Consider the following 20,191-nt stretch of genomic DNA (forward strand, 5'->3'; position numbering starts at 1 on the left):
ACAGAGGTTCCTGAATCCCCAGGATTAGTCAAGCAACCTGATTTGTTTTTCTTTGTTTTGTTTTACTCTTGTAAGGCAGCTAATAATCCCTTATTGCATAGATTGCACCAGAGCTGCTATGCAAACAGATCAAATGGAGTTGTCACCAACTGCCTCTGTCCCAAATGCCTATTTTTGTTTTTATAAACTCAAGAGTAGTAAATAGTTGCCCTAGAAGTCATTGAATCATTTCACTCTAACAGGTTCTGATGGAACCTGGCTCAAAGTTCTTAAATAATGAGTTCATTTCCCTGAACCAGTTAGAGATCCAGTTTGGGAGCTTCTTGGCTCAGCTTCTGTCTCAGTGTGTTAACACATCAAAGAAAGACTGAAAAGTGCTATTTCCTGAAAAGAAAATTTGACTGCTGACAATACTCTATTGACAGCAACTTCTCATAATCTCTGGTTATTTATTTTTGTTGTTGTTCGTACCTGTCTGTCGTTCCAGCCTGTCAGACATCTTTGTTACTGGTCTTCTGCCATTTTGTAGAAGCTAAAATTTTGCATTTATTGGATATATATTGCTTTTGAAAAAAAAAAAGGAAGTCTTTAATTCAAAGTTAAAAATTTTTAAACTCTTTTTATTTATAGTTAAAGTCAGATAAACATCCATCTGTTTAGACAATGAAGTGTTTTTTTAGTTTACACCACTGTGTTCCTTGAAAGGTTCTGGTTTCTAATGACTTCATTCATGTGCACAGCGTGTATTTTTCCCACAGAGTCTGAAGCAAGAGCATTGGCCAAAGAGAGACAAAAAAAGGACAATCACAACTTGAGTAAGTTGGTTTTATGTTTATTACATTGGAGTTGATGTTCCCCCTTATATCAAAGAGTTTCCAGGCATTTTGAAGAGAAATTGATTTTACCTGTTAAAGGTATATTTTATGGAAGAAAATTTTTTTTTGAAGAGTCCAAAGTATATACTTTGCCTCACATTTTAATCTCAGATTAAAGTGAATTATATACACACACATACAGACACTTGTTTTCAGTGTCTTGAGGACTGATGTTTTTTCTTTTTTTTGCAAGAGGGAATCTTGATCCCTGACTACCCAATTATAAGTTGCTCACACTGGAACTTAACTAACAAAAGGGGATTATGGAATCACCTTCTCCAGTGAGATTTAAAAGAAAAAAAAATGAAACATCTGGAGGAGAGTCATTGAGTGAGGTGAGGTAGCCTCCCAAATTTCTAACTTTAACTGTGATTTTAAAAAAGTCTTCTATCAGTAGAAGAATTACCATTTGTTGTATAACTTTCTATAAGGAAGTGATTTTTAAAAGTCTAACAGTTCTGTAAAATAAAAATTTTAATTTTTTAAAAATTAAGAAGCATTAAAACAGAAAAAATAGAAGTCTTCTAACATTTAAAATTATTTTCTTACATGCTTAATTTACTCTTAATCACATCTTTATGCTTTTTCCTATGAAAATTCAATATTTTTGTTACATAAACAAGTTCAAGAGGCTGCAAAAAAAAAAAATATTGGGCTTGGAAGTAGAAAATTGTGTCTGTGTGAATTTCTCATCTCAAGATCCCCTGAATTGATTTTTAAGGATGAAGTTATGTATAAACACTTTGTCCATGTAAAAATGACAGGATAAGCTCACAGTTCTTCTCTGCGCTCTAAAAATAATCATTGTTGGGTTTTTTTTTTCCAATTTGTTGTTTGTCTTTGCAACCTTTTCCTGTGTATTTAAGAATACACACCCTTATGCATGCAGAGATAATAATAGAATGATTTTGTCTATGATTTAACACAAATAGTCTCATATTGATGCCTGGTTTTTTACTCCACAGTGTGTCCTAAAGACCTTTTGCTATTACTCATCTAGATCTATCTACGTTTTAAAAAAATTGTTGCATGGTGTTCCACATGTGACTTGTGATATTTAGTAATCCTCCTATTGCCAAGTGTTAGTTCTGTTTCCAGGTTCTCCCTATTATAAACAATGCCACAGCGAACATTTGCAGACATGGCTGTCTGTGTACAGCAGAGTTAGTTTCTCCAGGGTAAATGCTGAGAAATGGAATTGCTAAGTCCTTAGGGGAAGGTGGTTGTGTCTGTGCGTTTTCTTTGAATAGATCCTGCTCTTCCCAGTCACCCTTTCACTTAGAGGAAACTTAGATTTTGACTAATATTTCTAAAGTCTCTTCTGGTTTCCAAGTAACTTTACTCTAAGATATTTCTTCTTTTAAAATACATTAGAAATGAGATAATGAGACAGTCTCTAAAGCTTCTCCTAAACTGAAATGTGGAAAACTAAGTTGGATGTTGGCAAGAACAGTATCCACCTTTACTTTGTCACCTGAACTCTCAAGTTCAGGGTTGTCTGTAAAGTGCAAATATTATCAGCTCCAACTCTGAGGACAATAAAGCAGTCTTAAGATTTCATTGAACTGTTAGAAATTAATACTCAAGGTTCACTTGCCCATTGACTTTTCCTCTTCTAGGAATTTATTTTGTAAGAGTTCCTGACAAAATGAGCTAAAGATTACATTAATTTATTCATGCGTAACTACTTTTTGAGCCCCATTATGTATAAGACACTTTTCTACAGAGGTGAACCAGACAGACAGATTTGTCCCCTGTCCTGAGAAGCTTACATGTAAGTCAGGGGCAAACAGAATGGTTGAGCAAACAGATTCATGCAGACGGTGTTTTCAGCATAGGCTAAGTAATGTGAGGGGAATAAAAAGTACATGCGACCACTAGCAAAAGTAGTCGTTATACCTTTGAAAAAGAAAGACATTGGAAATAGTCAAAATATTTATCAGTAGCGGATTTGTAAAAAAATAAATTATGGTATATCCTTATAAAGGAGACTCAGTGGCTCTTAAGAAGAATGGTGTTGGTCTGTTTCATCTGTCTGCAACGAATTACTGAATGAGGAGAGCAAACGGCACAATGATATGTATAGGATCCCATTATGTAAAAGGAACACACTGTGTGTGCGTGTAGAAGATCTAGGAGTCAGCCTTGTCACTGGCAATTTCCTCAGGCATATAGATGTTGGATGGTGTGCAGAGTTGTTTCTTACTTTTTTTCTTTACACACTTTTGCATGTTTTGCCATTTTTTTCAAGCTGATATCACTTTTATAGTAAAAACATAGTTGAGGGGGAAGGTACTGAATTAAAAATAAAATGTAGTACATACAAATGTTGATGATAATATGTATCAACAATACACTGTTAAGTGAGAAAAGATAGATGCAGAATGGGTTTTCGTGTAATTCTGCTTTAGTGATGTTATACTTTATTCGGTTCATGGTTGTTGGAGGCCTAGTGCGTGCTAGGCTCATATGGGTACTTGGAAGGCATCAATGACTAAGCATATATAAATAAATAGAAACAGGCAAATGTTAGATGGTAGACAGGTCTATGATTAAATGAATGAATGAAATATATAGATGTTAGATGTCAGAAAGTCCTATGAGGAGGCAGAGTGCAGAGAGGGGAGTAGAGTGTTGGGATGGGTACGGGAGGAGGTGGGTCCCTTCTAAATAGGCAGTCAGGGAGGGCTCATAGGTAAATTTGAGTCACTACTGGAGGAGGGTGAGGGCAGAGCCATTCAGGTATCTGGGGGAAGAGTGTTCCAGGCAGGGGGGACAGCAATATGAGGTCCTAAAGTGGGGAGTGTGTCTGATTTGGTTGAGGAAGAGCAAGAAGCTCATGAAGCTGAGGATAGGAGGAACACAGACGAGCCACAATAAAATGTGATCAGAGGAGAGGAAGAGAAATGAGATCAGAGGGATGGGAACTCCCAGATCCTGTAGGACACCTCAAGGGCAAGCGATTGAAGAGTTTTCAGCAAGAGATTAACAAGTTCTGAAAAAGAAAAAACAAAAAAAAAAACAAGCTCTGACTCATGTTTTCACAGCTTATACATTGTAGATAGACTAATGGGGGTAGGGAATGAAGAGCATGGGTGAAGCAGAAGTACCACTTGGGAGGACTGCAATAATCCAGGCAAGAGATGCTGATGGTTTCTATCAGGCAGCAGCAGAGATTTGAAGTGGACAACTTCTGGAAATATTTCAAAGATAGAGCCAGCAGATTTTGATGATGGATTGAATATAGGATGTGGAAGAAATAGAGCTACAGAATTGATTCTAAGTTTCTGCCCTAAGCAACTGGAAAGATGGAGTTACAGTGAGGTAAGAAAGCCCCGGGGTGAAGCTTAGTGAAAAAAGGAAGATCAGGGGCTGAAGTCTGGAGTGTCAGGGCTGCCCACTGGACCTTTATATGGAGGACTTCCATACGACCTTCATAAATCTCTAGTAGTAGATTTGTGAGTCTAGAGTTCCAGAGAGATGTTTGGGCTGCAGATACGATAGTCATCATTGTATATGTGGTATTCAAAACCATAATAGTAAATGAGGTTACCAGGAATTGAATGTAGATTAAGAAGAGCCCCAACATCTGTTTCCTAGGTGCACCCCTAGGCCACGTGTGTGCTTTTCTTAGAACATAAAAATAATCACCAAGGATATGTAACAAATTTTACAGTGGTGGTATCAGGCTCATTAGAGACTTTTATTTCATTTTATGTATTTCAGTAATGTTTGATTTTTTATGAATATTATATGCTTGGAAAAAGAAAACATGTCATGCTTCAGAGTTTTGGAAGAAGTTAGCTAGATCAGAGGTCCAAAACTTTCTTCTTCAGAGCCAGTGATTATCCCTAACTGTTTCTATTTTATAAAAGTCTGATGATAAGACTGTGTTATGCATAACTGATTTAATCTTAGAAATAATCACTCAGCTAAGAAAAAAATATAATATGCATTGAGAAAGTAGTGAATAATACTATTTATTGAGCATGCAGAATGTTAGTGAGTCAAATATAAATATATATTAGATTTTGTATATGCAAAGTAAAATATTAATACCTTTAATCCAGTTTATTAGACTTTAAGTTATTTGGAATTTCTTTTCAGACTAGGTGAATTTAAAACATTTATTAAGTCATATGCCTACTGTTTCACCCCCCTTCCCCCAAGAAGATGATTATTCAGTTCAACATACAACTGGATTTATAAAAGAATGCTGTTAGGATACATAGTATAGTTGAAGATGCTTGACTTCTAGGATGATTTTATTCATTATTGTAGCCAATGGACATGTCTGCCTGTTGAGCATTTGAAATGTGCCTAATTCAAACTGTGATTTGCTGCGAGTATAAAATGCACACTGGATTTTGAAAAGTTAGTACAAATAAAAGGATGTTAAATATTTATAAATTTTTATATAGTCCACATGTTGATATTATAATGCTTTTGATATAGTGAGTTTAATAAAAATATTAAAGCAGATTTCACTTCTTTGTTTTTACTCATTTAATGAGACTGCTAGAAAACTAAAAACTACACGTGAAACTTGCATTATGTTTCTGTTGGGTATTCCTGGACTGGAGGAAAGGTTTTTGTATGGCCTATAGTCTGAGAATGTTTTTTTACATTTTTAAATGGTTTAAAATTCCCGAAGAATAATTTTTTATGATATGTGAAAATTATATAAAATACAAGTTTCAATATCCAGTGATTCTTTTCAGTAAACTTGCATCATCGAAAATCGTGTTCAGTTAATATTAGTACATTTTGAATTTTGTCAACACAAAATTTATGGAAATCTGTTTTCTCTTTTGCTGTGTAGGTACTTAATTATATGCTTATTTTTGCTGTTAGGCCTACAGAGAGCTCACTATCTTTGCAGAAAACTTGCTGCCCCTGGTCTGGAGGCTCAGGGTCAAATACTGGCTATTCTCCACCTATTGTGTCCTCATCAGCTCTCTGATATCACCTAGGTAGTTTTGTCATTTGTAACTAAGGATGGTAGCTCTAATTTCAGGAGTTACTAGGGTCAAATGAGAAATTATAATCTCAGGGCTTCATAAATGATACAGTTCTGTACCAAGGTAGCTCATCTTTTAAAGGGCTTTAACCTCAGTACCAAAAACAGGAAAGTAACTGGGAAATATAGATTCAGGTTTTCATTGTCCCAACCAAGCAGAGATAATACACACATGCCTTTAATGAGATGTGCTAAATGCGTATATGGCACCATTACTAATAGCCCTTTCCTGTGCTCTTTTTTTGAAGTTGAACGAAGAAGAAGATTTAACATAAATGACCGCATTAAGGAACTAGGTACTTTGATTCCCAAGTCAAATGATCCGTGAGTACAATTGCATCATATATTTTTTCATACCTTAATGTTTTTTCATATGTTGCAAAAAGTGTGCAGATAAAACTAAAGAAGTATCCCTTCTTCCTTTGGTTTCATTTATGCATACCACCTGCTCCTTTCTTTTGGTTGGTTTATCAAACTAAAATCTCAAGAGACCTGAACTGAGTTGTTCAAAAAGATTATTGGACATGAGCTGTTCAGCTTTGGAGGTGGGAAGGTGGCTTCCTGAAATCTGAGAATCTTTGACAAACACTGAACTACTAAAAAAGTTATTTTATCAGTTCAGACTGGACAGAGACTTCAGTAGGTGATAAAGCAGGATTTGTTGGCTATTTATTTGCTTTTAAGCTCATACAATATAGGCACTGAGAGCTGATATTGGAGATTTCAAGTTTAACAATCTTCAGTAGATAAAAAGTCAGTTCCCCACCCCCCCAAATTATATGCCCTTTGTTTGTTTTACCAATCAAGGGGAAAAAAAGAAATTTTTAATCCTCTTATAAGCATCGGTCAGCTAATTTGGATTTCAACTTCCAGTCTCTAATGCACTCTTTCAGAGATAACGGTTGTAAAGATAATTTTCCTACCAGCAATGTCAGCAAATAGGACAACAAATACACAATTTTTATCCATTAGAAATTGGCCCATTTGAAGTAAAGGGCTCGAAGATGTATACATTTTAATGGCTCCCACAGGCATTCTATGAAATTAGCCTCTGAATATGACCTTTTAGCTACCTAATAAAATGTAAAGATGAAATCAAGCATTATTCATGCAAGGCTTATTAAATTTGCTATTCACATTATTGTCAGAGAATTGGTGACAAAATAAAACCATTGCCCATTCTAAGGTGGTTTTGATGAATGTTCAAGCAAAGTCTCCATCATCAACATTTCACTTTCCGAGGTTTCAAGGAAAGCCGTTTTGAAACTCAAAACATTCAAATTCTCAGTTCTGCAGCACAAATGCATCCTACGAAGGGGCTGTGACCTTCATTTCCTATAGTCAGTCTTGCATGATAGTTGAAATTGAATTCCCATTTTCCTGTTCTTTATCAGCTTTCACTTTTTAGCATATTCTTTTAAACTGCAGCAGATGGATCTCTTTAGCTACATATTATGAAATTATGGGGCTGCAGTGAAAGCCTCTATTTGCATATCTTCTTTATTGTATTAGAATACTTATGTGTTTATAATCTGAACTGATAACAATCTTTATTTTTTTTTTTTTTTTTTTTTTTTTTTAATTTTTTTTTTTTATTATTATTATTATTTTTTTTTAATTTTAAAATCTTTAATTCTTACATGTGTTCCCAAACATGAACCCCCCTCCCACCTCCCTCCCCATAACATCTCTGTGGGTCATCCCCATGCACCAGCCCCAAGCATGCTGTATCCTGCGTCAGACATAGACTAGCGATTCAATTCTTACATGATAGTATACATGATAGAATGCCATTCTCCCATATCATCCCACCCTCTCCCTCTCCCTCTGAGTCCAAAAGTCCGTTATAGACAGCTGCGTCTTTTTCCTGTCTTGCATCCAGGGTCGTCATTGCCATCTTTCTAAATTGTAGGCATTGTTTTAAGATACAGCAGACTGCATCTGTTCTGTCCTAAGCCAGGTTTCTGTCACAGACCTTGGGGCTGCTATAGAGACATAGTCAAGCTGATCACAGCCCCACACCCTCTCCTACCCTAGACTAGGTCTGCCTTGTGTGAGAAAAAAAAAAAAGGATTGCTCTCATTGCAAAAAAAAAAAAAAAGAAAACTCCAAAGCATAATTAATTAATTGGGTCTCACAAGGAAGTGAAACCCAAGGTAAGTGATTTTAATTCTGTGCTTAGTCACTCAGTCGTTCTGACTCTTTGCGACACCATGGACTTTAGCCTGCCAGGCTCCTCTGTCCATAGGGATTCTCCAGGCAAGAATACTGGATTAGGTTGCCATGCCCTCCTCCAGGGGATCTTCCCAACCCAGGGATTAAACCCAGGTCTCCTGCATTGCAGGCGGATTCTTTACCAGATGAGCCACCAGGGAAGCCCAAGTGATTAGAGTCATCACCTCTTAAAACCAGAGTATCTGCTTTCTTGTTTAATTACGGGTTTCTCACCTTATTGGCCTAGTGAAGGCATCTTTCAGTATAATTTTATTTCTCTCTGGCTGCTGAGGCAGGTCTGTTGTTTTCCTTTAAGCCTTGAACAGGTTGGCTTTGTGCTCACTCTTAGCATCTCAGGACACCTCCCTGGGTTGCCATTTTTGGTGCCCAGACCCCAGAGATCAGCCCCAGGGAGTTCTCCAGGGGCTGTAACTCAGCATCTCATGGGAGAGCTTCTGTTTTGTTCTCCATCTAAGCCATGTGAGGATCAGTTACTTGGTGGCTTGTTTTAATGTTCCTCCATTCACACATCCCAGCTGATACTTCTGATCTTTGATCAGCTATAGATTATGGGGTGTCCCTTATAGCTCAGTTGATAAAGAATCTGCCTGCAATGCAGGATACCTGGGTTCGATTGCTGGGTCAGGAAAATCCTCTAGAGAAAGAAATGGTAACCCACTCCAGTATTCTCACCTGGAGAATCACATGGACAAAGAGCCTGGCAGGCTGCAGTCCATGGGATTGCAAGAGTCAGACATGACTTAGCAACTAAACCACCACCATTCACATGTCCCAGCTGATACTTCCAATCTGCTTTTAGCAGCTTTAGATTATGGCACAGGAGGTTTTCCATACATAAAATTGTTTTTGGCTTTACCATTGTCATTATTATCATGGATATTTTCTATAAAAGAGCTCAGGTTAATTTAAAGCATATAGAAATATCACTGTTTAGTTATAATTTTATTCTTAATGATTTTTCTGGGGCACTCTTAAGTTTTTCAACTCACTTTTACCTACATCTTCCCTGGTGGCTCAGTTGGTAAGAATCTGCCTACAGTGCAGGAGATGAGTTCTATCCCTGGGTCAGGAAGATCCCCTGGAAAAGGAAATGGCAACCTATTCCAGTATTCTTGCCTAGAAAATTCCAGTGACAGATGAGCCTGGCAGGCTACAGTCCAAGGGGTCGCAAAAGTCAGACATGACTTAGCTACTAAACCACCAACCTTACCTACACCTTAATGGCTTTTTTAATGTTCTTATATAGGAATGCATTAGAACGATAGTGTTTAAAAACCCAAAGGCACCAAGCTCAGGCTTCCTGTGTTTGAATTAGAAAACCTGTTAGATGTGTGACTTGGGGAGGAAATTTTCCCCAAGTATTCCATTTTTCTTACCTGTTAAAAAAAAAGGAGGGTGGGGAGCAGACTATTTCTATCTAGTCTAGTTGATTTGAGGATTCAGTCTCTTGAGAGGAAGGTGGTTTAGGGGATGGAGTCTGGCACCAGATTCTCCAGGCTTCCTGGCTCAACCATTTCCTAGCTGTATACTTAGAGCAAATTATTTAACCTGTCTGTGCCTCTGTTTTTCAGTCTATAAAATGGGGATGATATTAATGTCTACCAATTGAGGTTGTTATGATTAAATGAGCAGAAAACCACTTTAAAAAGTACCTGTCAGGCAGCAAATGCTATTTAAAGGTAGCTGTGGTAATTACGATGTTGAATCCTAGCACAGTGCCTGCTCCGTTGTTGGAACTGTATGCTAGACTTTTTTCAGCATACTCATATAAGGGGTCTACTTTGATTCTAGCAACATACCTATGGGGCTGCTCACAGAAGCATAGCATCACCATTTTATTGATGAGGACATGGAGACGGAGAGAATTTATAACCGGCCTATGAATATTCGTGATAAAACCCAAGGATGCCACTTTTATGATGCATACAATTAAGTAGTGGGATCTCACAGAATTTTTTTTTAACTGTTTATTACTCTGTTTTAATTTTATAATCCTAGAAAGCTATAGCTATTGAATATAGTGTTTAAGAATATTGACTTTGTCATCAACAGACCTAAATTTAAGTCCTGACTCTGCCTTCATGTAGCTCTGGAATGGAAGGCTATTTGAATCATCTCTGATTCAGCACATGCCTAGTGGCCCTCCTTCGCCAGGCACCTGTCTGGTTGAAGTAAGATAAAGTAGAAGATGTGAGTAGACTGTGTCCACCACATAACTAGCACTCAGTCAATGACAGTGATTCTCAGCTTGTAATTGTTATTTCATCTTGAGAAACTGAATGCTGAGAGTATTGAATTTTCATGGAGCATCCAACACTAAAACTCTGTTTCCTTCCATTTTCATTCCAGAGACATGCGCTGGAACAAGGGAACCATTTTAAAAGCTTCCGTGGACTACATCCGAAAGTTGCAACGGGAACAGCAACGTGCGAAAGAGCTTGAAAACAGACAGAAGAAGCTGGAGCACGCCAACCGGCACTTGTTACTCAGAATACAGGTACCCGGCGTGCGCAGGGTGGAGGTGACTGGAGATGGAGAAGAGGGGGTGTAATGAGCCATAAGGGGCCTGACTTACGTGAGACCGTCTGTGCTCATTATTTGTGGATTCTATTTTGTGCTTTTGTTTCCGTGCAAAACAGTTATTTGAAACCCCCAAATCGACTCTTGTGGTACTTACATGCTCATTCACAGACATGCAGAGTGGCAGATGTGGCTTAGCTGGTGTGTTTATTTCGAGTTAAGGTTGAACAATGCTCTATCTTCTTCTTTCAGTTCATACTATAAACAGGTGTCCTTTTTGCTGTGTTTTCAGTGTCCTGTCGTTCAAATTTTGTGGGGTTTTGGGGTGATTCGCTATTTAAAGTGGCCGGTGAGCATGGCCCTGAAGTGCTGTCTCATCTTTCTGAGCACAGCAAGGCTGTGATGTGCTTTATGGAGATACGTTTCATTCAGGCATGAGTTGTGGTCCTCTTGGCCTTGAGTTTAATATTAATGAGTCAGTGATATGTTGTAAACAAGTTGTCTTTAAACAGACACATAAAGTTACATGTTGATTAGTTGGTGAAATGTTGTGCCCGGATGCTTTACCGTAGTTGTTTAGTCACTAAGTCGCATCTGACTCTTCTTTGCGACCCTATGGACTGTAGCCTGTCAGGCTCCTCTGTCCATGGGATTTCCCAGGCAACAATACTGGAGTAGGTTGCCGTTTCCTACACCAGCAGATCTTCCAGATCCAGGAATCAAACTTTGGCAGGCGGATTCTTTACCATTGAACCACTGGGGGAGCTCATGTTCAGATGCTTGCAGGAAAGTAATCCTGTTTTCACCAGGAGCAGTGGTTCAGCGTTCACTAATTCAGTGTTCATAGCAGCTCTGTAGTACGTAACTGTCTTTGACCAATCATGCTCATGTGATAAAAAGCACCATAGACTGAGAGGTTTACACATCAAACATTTATTTTTCACAGTTCTAGAGGCTGGGAAATCTGATGCTGGCTGTTTCATTGTGGGATTGAGGTCCTGCTTCTTAGTTCATAGATAGCTGCCTTCTTGGTATTACTTCACACTACAAAAGTGTTGCAGGATCTCTCTTTTATAAGGGCCTCATCCCATTCATGAAGCGCCCCTGCTTGTGATCTAATCACCTCCCAGAACCCTGTCTCTAAATACCATCCTATTGGGAATTGTTTCACCATATGAATTTGGTGGGGGCGAGGGCACAGATTTTACTCCGTAGCTATAACTACTGCAAATCATGACAACTCACAGTAGTTGTTAAGTACAAAGGTGTCTTAGTATTGAAGGAGGCGCAATCCATGGTCAAGCTCATGTTTATAGGGAACCTGAGGACACCTTGAAAATCTTATCATCAGGATATAAATTTTAGAAATTGTTCCAGATAATGAAGTTTTCCATATGTATCTTTGACTTGCTCTTAAAGGGAGAAAAGTGATTTTAATAATACTTGGACTTCTTATGTCATTCCATTGAGGGAGCATACATACCAATGTAAGCATGAGATGAGGGACCCCTTGCATATCAGCTCCTAATGGTTTTTTGTCATTTGGCTCTTCATGCTAAATATAAAGATGCAACTTCCTTTCAAACTATCTTGGAGAAAGAAAAACTGACTTTTTGCTTATGATTAAAGGAGTTGGCAAGAGTCTTTTTACTTTACTTGCTCACTTTGAACACAACCAATGAATAAGGGTTAATGACATTTTATCTTCTTCTTGAGTAGATGTACCTACTTATACCCAGTTTTGCCATATACCAATGGTTTCTTTATTTTTTTTTTTAATTTCATGTTTCCAGTGCAAATAATTGTGGAATAGCAATGCAGAGTATGGCACTTGAAAGGCTATCTAGTGATGTTTATACCCCGACATTACATTTACTTAACAGAGCAGATTACTTATGATCTCAGATCTTGTTAATGCCCCACAACACTGTCAACATTTCTAGATGTCACATCTCTTGTTTCACTGCAGTAATCTTCAGTCCCGGATCAGAGATGCAGAAGATGGTTTTCTTCTTGGAAGAGCATTTAGAATCTTGGTAGTGAAACAGAGGTTATATGTCATTTGGAAATCCCCTTTACCCTCTTCCCTTTTTTGGCTTTTGCTGCTTGCTTTATGTAATTAGCCAGAGGTCTTTTGGTTTCTTATACTTTGTATATATACCTATTTTCAAAAGCAACTCATACTAATGTGTTATTTCTTTATACAAGTATTCAGTTCAGTTCAGTTGCTCAGTCGTGTCTGACTCTTTGTGATCACAAGGACTGTAGGACGCCAGGCCTCCCTGTCCATCACCAATTCCCGGAGTTTACTCAAACTCATGTCCATTGAGTCAGTGATGCCATCCAGCCATCTCATCCTCTGTCATCCCCTTCTCCTTCCACCTTTAATCTTTCCCAGCATCAGGGTCTTTTCCAATGAGTCAGTTCTTCACATCAGGTGGCCAAAATATTGGAGTTTCAGCTTCAGCATCAGTCCTTCCAGTGAATATTCAGGACTGATTTCCTTTGGGATTGACTGGTTGGATCTCCTTGCAGTCCAAGGGACTGTCAAGAGTCTTCTCCAAAACCACAGTTCAAAAGCATCACTTCTTTGGCGCTCAGCTTTCTTTATAGTCCAACTCTCACATCCATACATGACCACTGGAAAAACCACAGCCTTGACTAGATGGACTGTTGTTGGCAAAGTAATGTCTCTGCTTTTTAATATGCTATCTAGGTTGGTCATTACTTTTCTTCCAAGGTCATTACTTTTCTTACTTTTTGTCTTTCGATTTCATGGCTGCAGTCACCATCTGCATCTCAATACAAATATTAACATACAATAACTGTTCTGAAAGAGAGGCTAGGTTTAACAAATCAATGATATTATTGTAAACAAGATATCTTTAAACAGAAACACATATAAAATGAAGTTAGTTACATGTTGATTGGTTGGTGAAAGGTTGTGCCCAGGTGCTTTATTGTGGTTGTTTAGTCACTTGGGTTCCAAATATATCCATTCATGTGAAATACAAATCCTGTGAAAAATATGAATTGGAAATTGCATGGTGACTATGTCTTGGGTTTCTCGCAGTGCCAGTGAAGCAGCCTTTAGAACTTCTGTGTATCATGGAAAGCATTATTAATTAGGAAAGCTCTGTCATGCAGTGAACCTGAATTTTCTAGATGAGACTTGTCACACTATTTAACAATCTAAGTAAAAGTTTAATTGGCTGGTAAACATTTTTAATTAAACAACAAAAGATTAGAATCAGACGTGTGCCTCTATTCATTCAACTTTTTTTTTTTAAGACATACTACAAGTGTGCGGGCACTGCTTTCATCATGTGGGTGTAGATTTACGGTAGTGCATGTGATCAGCTTGAGCCTAAGGGATTCCTTTCATTTTCACCCTAAGTGATGCATGCAAAAATGTTCATAGAAGAAAGACCATGAAGCCTTAATATCACTGGGACTGGAATTTTATTATTAAACAGCCCATGGTTTTCAAATGATGCCCAGGGACACTTGTGTGTCGGGAAATCACATGAAGGAATATGCAGATAGTGTTGTGACATCTCAGACTCCCGTCTCTCACTTGTACTGAATCTAGAGAATGTCCTTGGAGATCAGACAGCCTTTCATACAGGCTGAACATGACATGTGTTTCTAGGCTCGTGGGCAAAGGTTGAGAGGTTTGACCTGTTGTGTCCTTTGCCTTCTCTCCTGATGCAAGGTGTCTTGCTTCAGATATATAGTCTATTATTTTTATTGTATCATAAAACATAGGAAGATAGCATTGGCACATAGGACCAAATGTTCTTTGGGGTCAGTTGTCTATACGGTTCATTTTATGGAGGATCTAAGGATACTCTTGTATCTTGGGCTTCCCTTGTGGCTCACCTGGTGAAGAATCTGCCTGCCATATGGAAGACCTGGATTCGATTCCTGGGTTGGGAAGATCCCCTGGAGAAGGGAAAGGCTACCCACTCCAGTATTCTGGCCTGGAGAATCCCATGGACTATATAGTCCACGGGGTCGCAAAGAGTCGGACACGACTGAGGGACTTTCACTTAAGGATACTCAGGAAGGGAGACAGGAAGGAGCTTGTTTGAAAGGCTTTCCCTATTTGTGTCTCTGTTTCCTTGCAGTGCCTCATGATGAGGACCCACCCTAAGGATCTCATTTTAACTTAATCACCTCTTAAAAGACACTATCTCCACGTACTGTCACATTCTGAGTTACTGGAGATTAGGATTTCAGCGTATGACTTGAGGGTGATTGTTTTTTAGTCACTAAGTCATGTCCGACTCTTTTTCGACCTCATGGACTATGACCCCCTGAGCCCACCAGACTCCTCTGTCCATTGGATTTTCCAGGCAGGAATACTGCAGTGGGTTGCCATTTTCTTCTCCAGTCATTTTGGGGAGGGGACACAATTCAGTCTATAGCAGGAAGGATGTGAAAAAGTTGTAGGAAGAGATTGTTCCTCTTACACGTAAGAACTTTCTTGTGGAATTAAAACAAAATAACTCCCTTTGCCTTGATGAGATGGGTTAAATGATATGACTTTAGTTAGTCGTATGGCACTGTCATAACTTCTGCTATTATTATCCAATCTTTATTTGTTCCCTGTGCCCTTAGTATCACAGTAACCTTTTCATTGCACCTTAAGCCAAAGAAATACTTACCATTTCCTTGTTAGGTCTTAACAATTTAGTAACCATTTCCGAAGACAAATGTATAAATTGAAAGAAAAATCATATTTTCATTTTTTTTTTAAATAACCATGTTACTACCAGTGAGATGTGTGTGCCTCTTGGGGCACGCTTCTCCAGCCTTGGAGTCATTTTGGACACTGTTACCCTCTTTCCCATTCCCCATTTATTTTCAGGCAGGACTTGGGTTTTTTGTTTGTTTTCTTTTTGAGTCACAGTAACCATCTGAGACCTGACTCCGGGTTGATACGATATGATGGAAAGAGTGTAGCACAATCTCATACTGGCACTGTGAAACTATATTGAGTTTGATCATTCTCACAGTAAGGTGCATTTCCCTTGAAACTTTAAAATAGTCCCAATATCCCGGGAGTTTATTGTAGTACCCACGGATATCTCTGCACAGTTTAGGGACTGTGGGACTATATTATTTACTGAATATTTTCCTTTAATCAGCTCACATTTTGACATTTTGCTTTTATATTTTTTGACTTATCTTCACTGTGAACATTAACATGTATGAGAGACTGTCCTACCTAATATATAATAAAATCCATATACCACCTCAAAAATCATTTTATACATTACCAGTGATACACTGTACTTTAAAAAAAAATGATACTTATTAATTGAAATAGCAAAAAAATGTTTATTTTAATAATTTATTGTCTTCCAAGTATAGGATTAAAAAAAATACTTTACTTTTTATAACAATTTTAGGTTCAGAGCAAATATGACCTAAAGTTGTAGATAGTTCTTATATACTCCTACTCCTGCATATATGTAGCTTCCCCTGATATTAATACCCCCCACCAGAGTGAGACATTCTAACAGTGGATGAGTCTACACTGACACGCCATTATCACTACTTGACCTAAGGATTGACTGTTAGCGATGCACATCCTTTGAGTTTGGACAAATGCATAGTGACAGATAACCATCATTATAATATCACGTTCAATATTCACTGTCCTAAAATCCCCTGTGCACCACCTTGTTAAGTGTCTGACTTCTGTTGCCCTTTTAGGAACTTGAAATGCAGGCTCGAGCTCACGGACTTTCCCTTATCCCATCCACGGGTCTCTGCTCTCCAGATCTGGTGAGTCGGATCATCAAGCAGGAACCTGCTCTTGAGAACTGCAACCAAGACCTCCTCCAGCATCACGCAGACCTCACGTGTACAACAACCCTGGATCTCACAGACGGCACCATCACCTTCAACAACAGCCTCGGAGCTGGGACCGAGAGCAGCCAGGCCTACAGCATCCCTGCGAAAATGGGGTCGAAACTGGAAGACATCCTCATGGACGATACCCTTTCTCCTGTTGGCATAACTGATCCACTTCTTTCCTCAGTGTCCCCCGGAGCATCCAAAACCAGCAGCCGAAGGAGCAGTATGAGCATGGAAGAAACCGAACACGCTTGCTAGCAAATTCTCCCTGCTCTGCTTTCTCACAGACTGCTTCCTTTCTTGATCAGCAGATTTAATAATTTACCTGAAAGGGGTTTTCTTGATTATTTTCTTTTAATATGAAAAAAAAATTTTTTTTTCATGCTTTATCAATAGCCCAGGATATATTTTATTTTTAGAATTTTGTGAAACAGACTTGTATATTCTATTTTACAACTACAAATGCCTCCGAAGTATTGTACGGTCATGTACAGTATCTGTGAACTGAATACACCCAGACTTTAGCTTTCAGAGCAAGAGGATTTTGGCGTCAGAAAAATTTCTGTCCGTTTTTATTCAGGGGAAACTTGGTTTGCTATCTGTATGCCTGCAACTTCCTTGGAAATGAAATGTAAAGTTTAATTGAAAGATTGTAAAGCAACCAAACAAGAGAGAGAGTGAAAGGGAGAGAGAGCGAGACGGAGAGGAGAGGGGTGGGGAAAAACAGAAGAAAAAAGGAATCCGTACTAACCTTTTTCCATTTTGTAAGTGTATTGATTCATTGGTACTGCCTTTAAGATACAGTACCCTTTTAGCATCATTTAGTCTTTATACTGCAAATTCTTTGAAGAAATACTGTATTCTGTAAAAGAAAAAAAAAAAATGCAGCCATTTTCATGTGGATTGTCTGGTTAGAAAACAACCAGTACCTTAGGTGCAACTGAATTGAAAGGAGATAGAGGCCAAGGCTCTGAAACATGGAGTCTCGTCTTGCTTGTCACTCTGTGCTCTGTGACAGGTTTCCTCATCAGTGAACGTGATTCAGTTTTTCATGAGGTAAATTTTATTTTGCAATGATCATTAATGTCCTCTCAAAGCATAATATTGAGGAGCACTGAAAGTTGTTTTTTTTTTTTCTTTTTTTCTCAAATTCACTTTTGATAAGAAAACCAAACTGGGCACGTTTCTAATTGGCTTTACTATTTTTATTTTTAAATTATGTTTTACTGTTCATTTGATTTGTACAGATTCTTTATTATCATTGTTATTTTCATTATGTTTGTATTAATTTGTAAGAAAATGCATCTTAAAATGGCAAGTTTTCAATATTTTTACAACTCACTAGTGGTTTTCCGCATTCTTTGTACACACATGAAAGAAAACTTTTATGCAAGGTCTTGCATTTAAAGAGAGCTTTGTGAATATTTTGTATATTACAGTCTCACTCAGAACTGTTTTTCCACACATTTAAGGTGTAGTATAAATAGGCTAAAACTGGCTTTCAAAAGAGAAACAACTTACATATTTATTTTTAGTGATATAAAACTAGCAATATTCTTGGAGAATGATAACCATAGCGTTAATATGCCTGTTATGGTAATTTAAATTGGGGTTTATTTCAGCAAACGTGAATGTTTTTTAAAAGAGAGAAATACTGTATTGGCCAATTACTGTTACTTGATAACAATGTTTTAACAAACAGCAATGTTGTAAAGTTAGTTTCAGTGCATTATCTACTTGTATAGTCCTATGCAATAACAGTAGTGTTACATATATTCTATCAGGCCTAGATGTTTTATACAGATGACATATGGTGTTAAGAGGCAGGCTGTTGAATGGAATTTCTCAGTAGCAGCCTACGATTGAATAGCAAGTGGCATAAAGCATATCCATTCAGAATGAAGTGCCTTAAATATAGCAGTAGTCTCTAGCACTGACTGAACTGTAATGTAGGAGAAAGTTTCAAGATGGTATCTATAATCAAGAGGGACGTGTAGCATGGTGCCTACGTAGACAATAGAAGAGCTTCCAGTTTTCCTTCAGATATTTTTAATATGGAATATATTTTAGTGACAGAGTGCCAACTTCTTTCATCAGGAAACCTTATTCAGGAGGGTTTTTTGTTTTTGTTTTTTTTAAGAAAAACAGTTTAAATGTCAAATGTGAATTGGTGATGGGTATTGGAGGGTTCAGGGGGAAGGAGTGATTGTCAGATACATGAATGGATGGCTTACATGAAAATAATCAACTGCATAGTTCCCATGCACGTTGGGCAATGAGAATCCTTGGAAACATTGATGATGCTATCAGTTTTATAGCTTTATGACTTAAGAGGGTAGGGAAAATTAGTTCCCATTCTTTCAACCCCTCTTAATTGTATAGCTCTTTTCCTAGAATAGTGATGCAAATCTGCATGAACAGCTAATTGTACCATAGTGTTCATTGATACAATCATAGCATTGTCTATTTTTTCTCTTCATATTTATATGGGGGGAGGGGAGCTGGGTGCAAAAGTCAAAGATTGCAATGGTATGATGCTAGTTTTCCTTAGCTGATCGTGAGAGTTCTTAAAAATAGAGCAAGGTTGACTCACCCATGGCCCAGGGAATTTGGCCAGGGTTAAGCCAACTTATAGAAAGCTTTGTTGAAAGAAAGCCTGGCATGTTGCACCACTGCCCTGACACTCGCAGCTCCTGAGCTCACCATTGCCTCCTTCTCCATCCCCTTCTTAACAGTTTCTGGGAGGGGACAGGTGAGCAAGCTCAGGAGAATGCTGCAACCTTGGGGGTGGTTTTATTTATTTCTTTTTTGCCAAATAGAGTGCACATATGTTTTAGGGACTAGCTAAGCCAAGAGGTGGTGGTTTGGGCTCACTGTTTGTGACAAGGAGAATGGTCCACACCACTCCCCCCATCCCTGAGTGCACAATTGTGCCTCGGGGTTGGGCCTCCGTATGGAGTAACCAAAATGCCAAACTTGTACACCTGCCTCTGAGTATGGCAATGGAAATACCAAACCTTCTGACTTTGCCAAAAAAACCATACAACCAACCTGGTCATACATAGGATGACAGAGTTCTTTCTGGTTGTTTTAAAATATTAAAGCAATAAGAACAAATAAAATACATAGGAAGTTAAAAGATATAAAATAAAGCACAAAGGAATGCACTTATTAATATTTTTTAAAAATGCACTGGGGAAAGTTGATGTTGATAACAGTATATTAAAAAAAACACCCTATTTCTTGAAAAAATAAATGACAAATGACTGTCTCTTGCGGACGCTTGGTACTGTAATGTTAATACTAGTCACCTGCTGTTGGATGCAGCAATAATTTCTGTATGGTCCATAGCACTGTATATTATGGATCAATATTAATGTATCCAATGAAATAATTGAACTGTTGTTCTTGATAGCCTCATTAAAGCATTTGGTTTTTCACATAGTGGTGGCCAGTTGTGTTTGGTTAATGCCAATTTTGAATATTGTTTGCCTTATCAAAAAAATAGTGCACAATTTCTTCTGACTTAATAATTAACAAATTGCATGAAAAATTTTTAAATGCTGGTAAGTACTTTTTAAAAAATTATTTTAAATACCACTCTAAGATACTACTTTTTGATTACTTTATGACTTGCACTCAGATGAACTGTAATTATCCAGTTTTTTCCCCC

General features: G+C 38.0%; 1 protein-coding gene across 1 annotated transcript in view; it reads left to right on the forward strand.

The window, feature by feature from the left end:
• The window catches only part of MITF (melanocyte inducing transcription factor), a 229,850-nt gene extending 209,895 nt beyond the window's left edge, over window positions 1–19,955 (forward strand). Inside the window, exons 7-10 of the mRNA XM_052638090.1 lie at window positions 759–815; window positions 6,144–6,219; window positions 10,480–10,627; window positions 16,375–19,955. Coding sequence (XP_052494050.1) covers window positions 759–815; window positions 6,144–6,219; window positions 10,480–10,627; window positions 16,375–16,776 — 683 coding nt within the window. The 3' untranslated portion in view covers window positions 16,777–19,955. The remainder of the gene's footprint in view (window positions 1–758; window positions 816–6,143; window positions 6,220–10,479; window positions 10,628–16,374) is intronic.
• The last annotated feature ends 236 nt before the right edge of the window (window positions 19,956–20,191 follow it).

The sequence above is a fragment of the Budorcas taxicolor genome, chromosome 1 (genome assembly GCF_023091745.1).
Source record: "Budorcas taxicolor isolate Tak-1 chromosome 1, Takin1.1, whole genome shotgun sequence".
NCBI lineage: Eukaryota > Metazoa > Chordata > Mammalia > Artiodactyla > Bovidae > Budorcas > Budorcas taxicolor.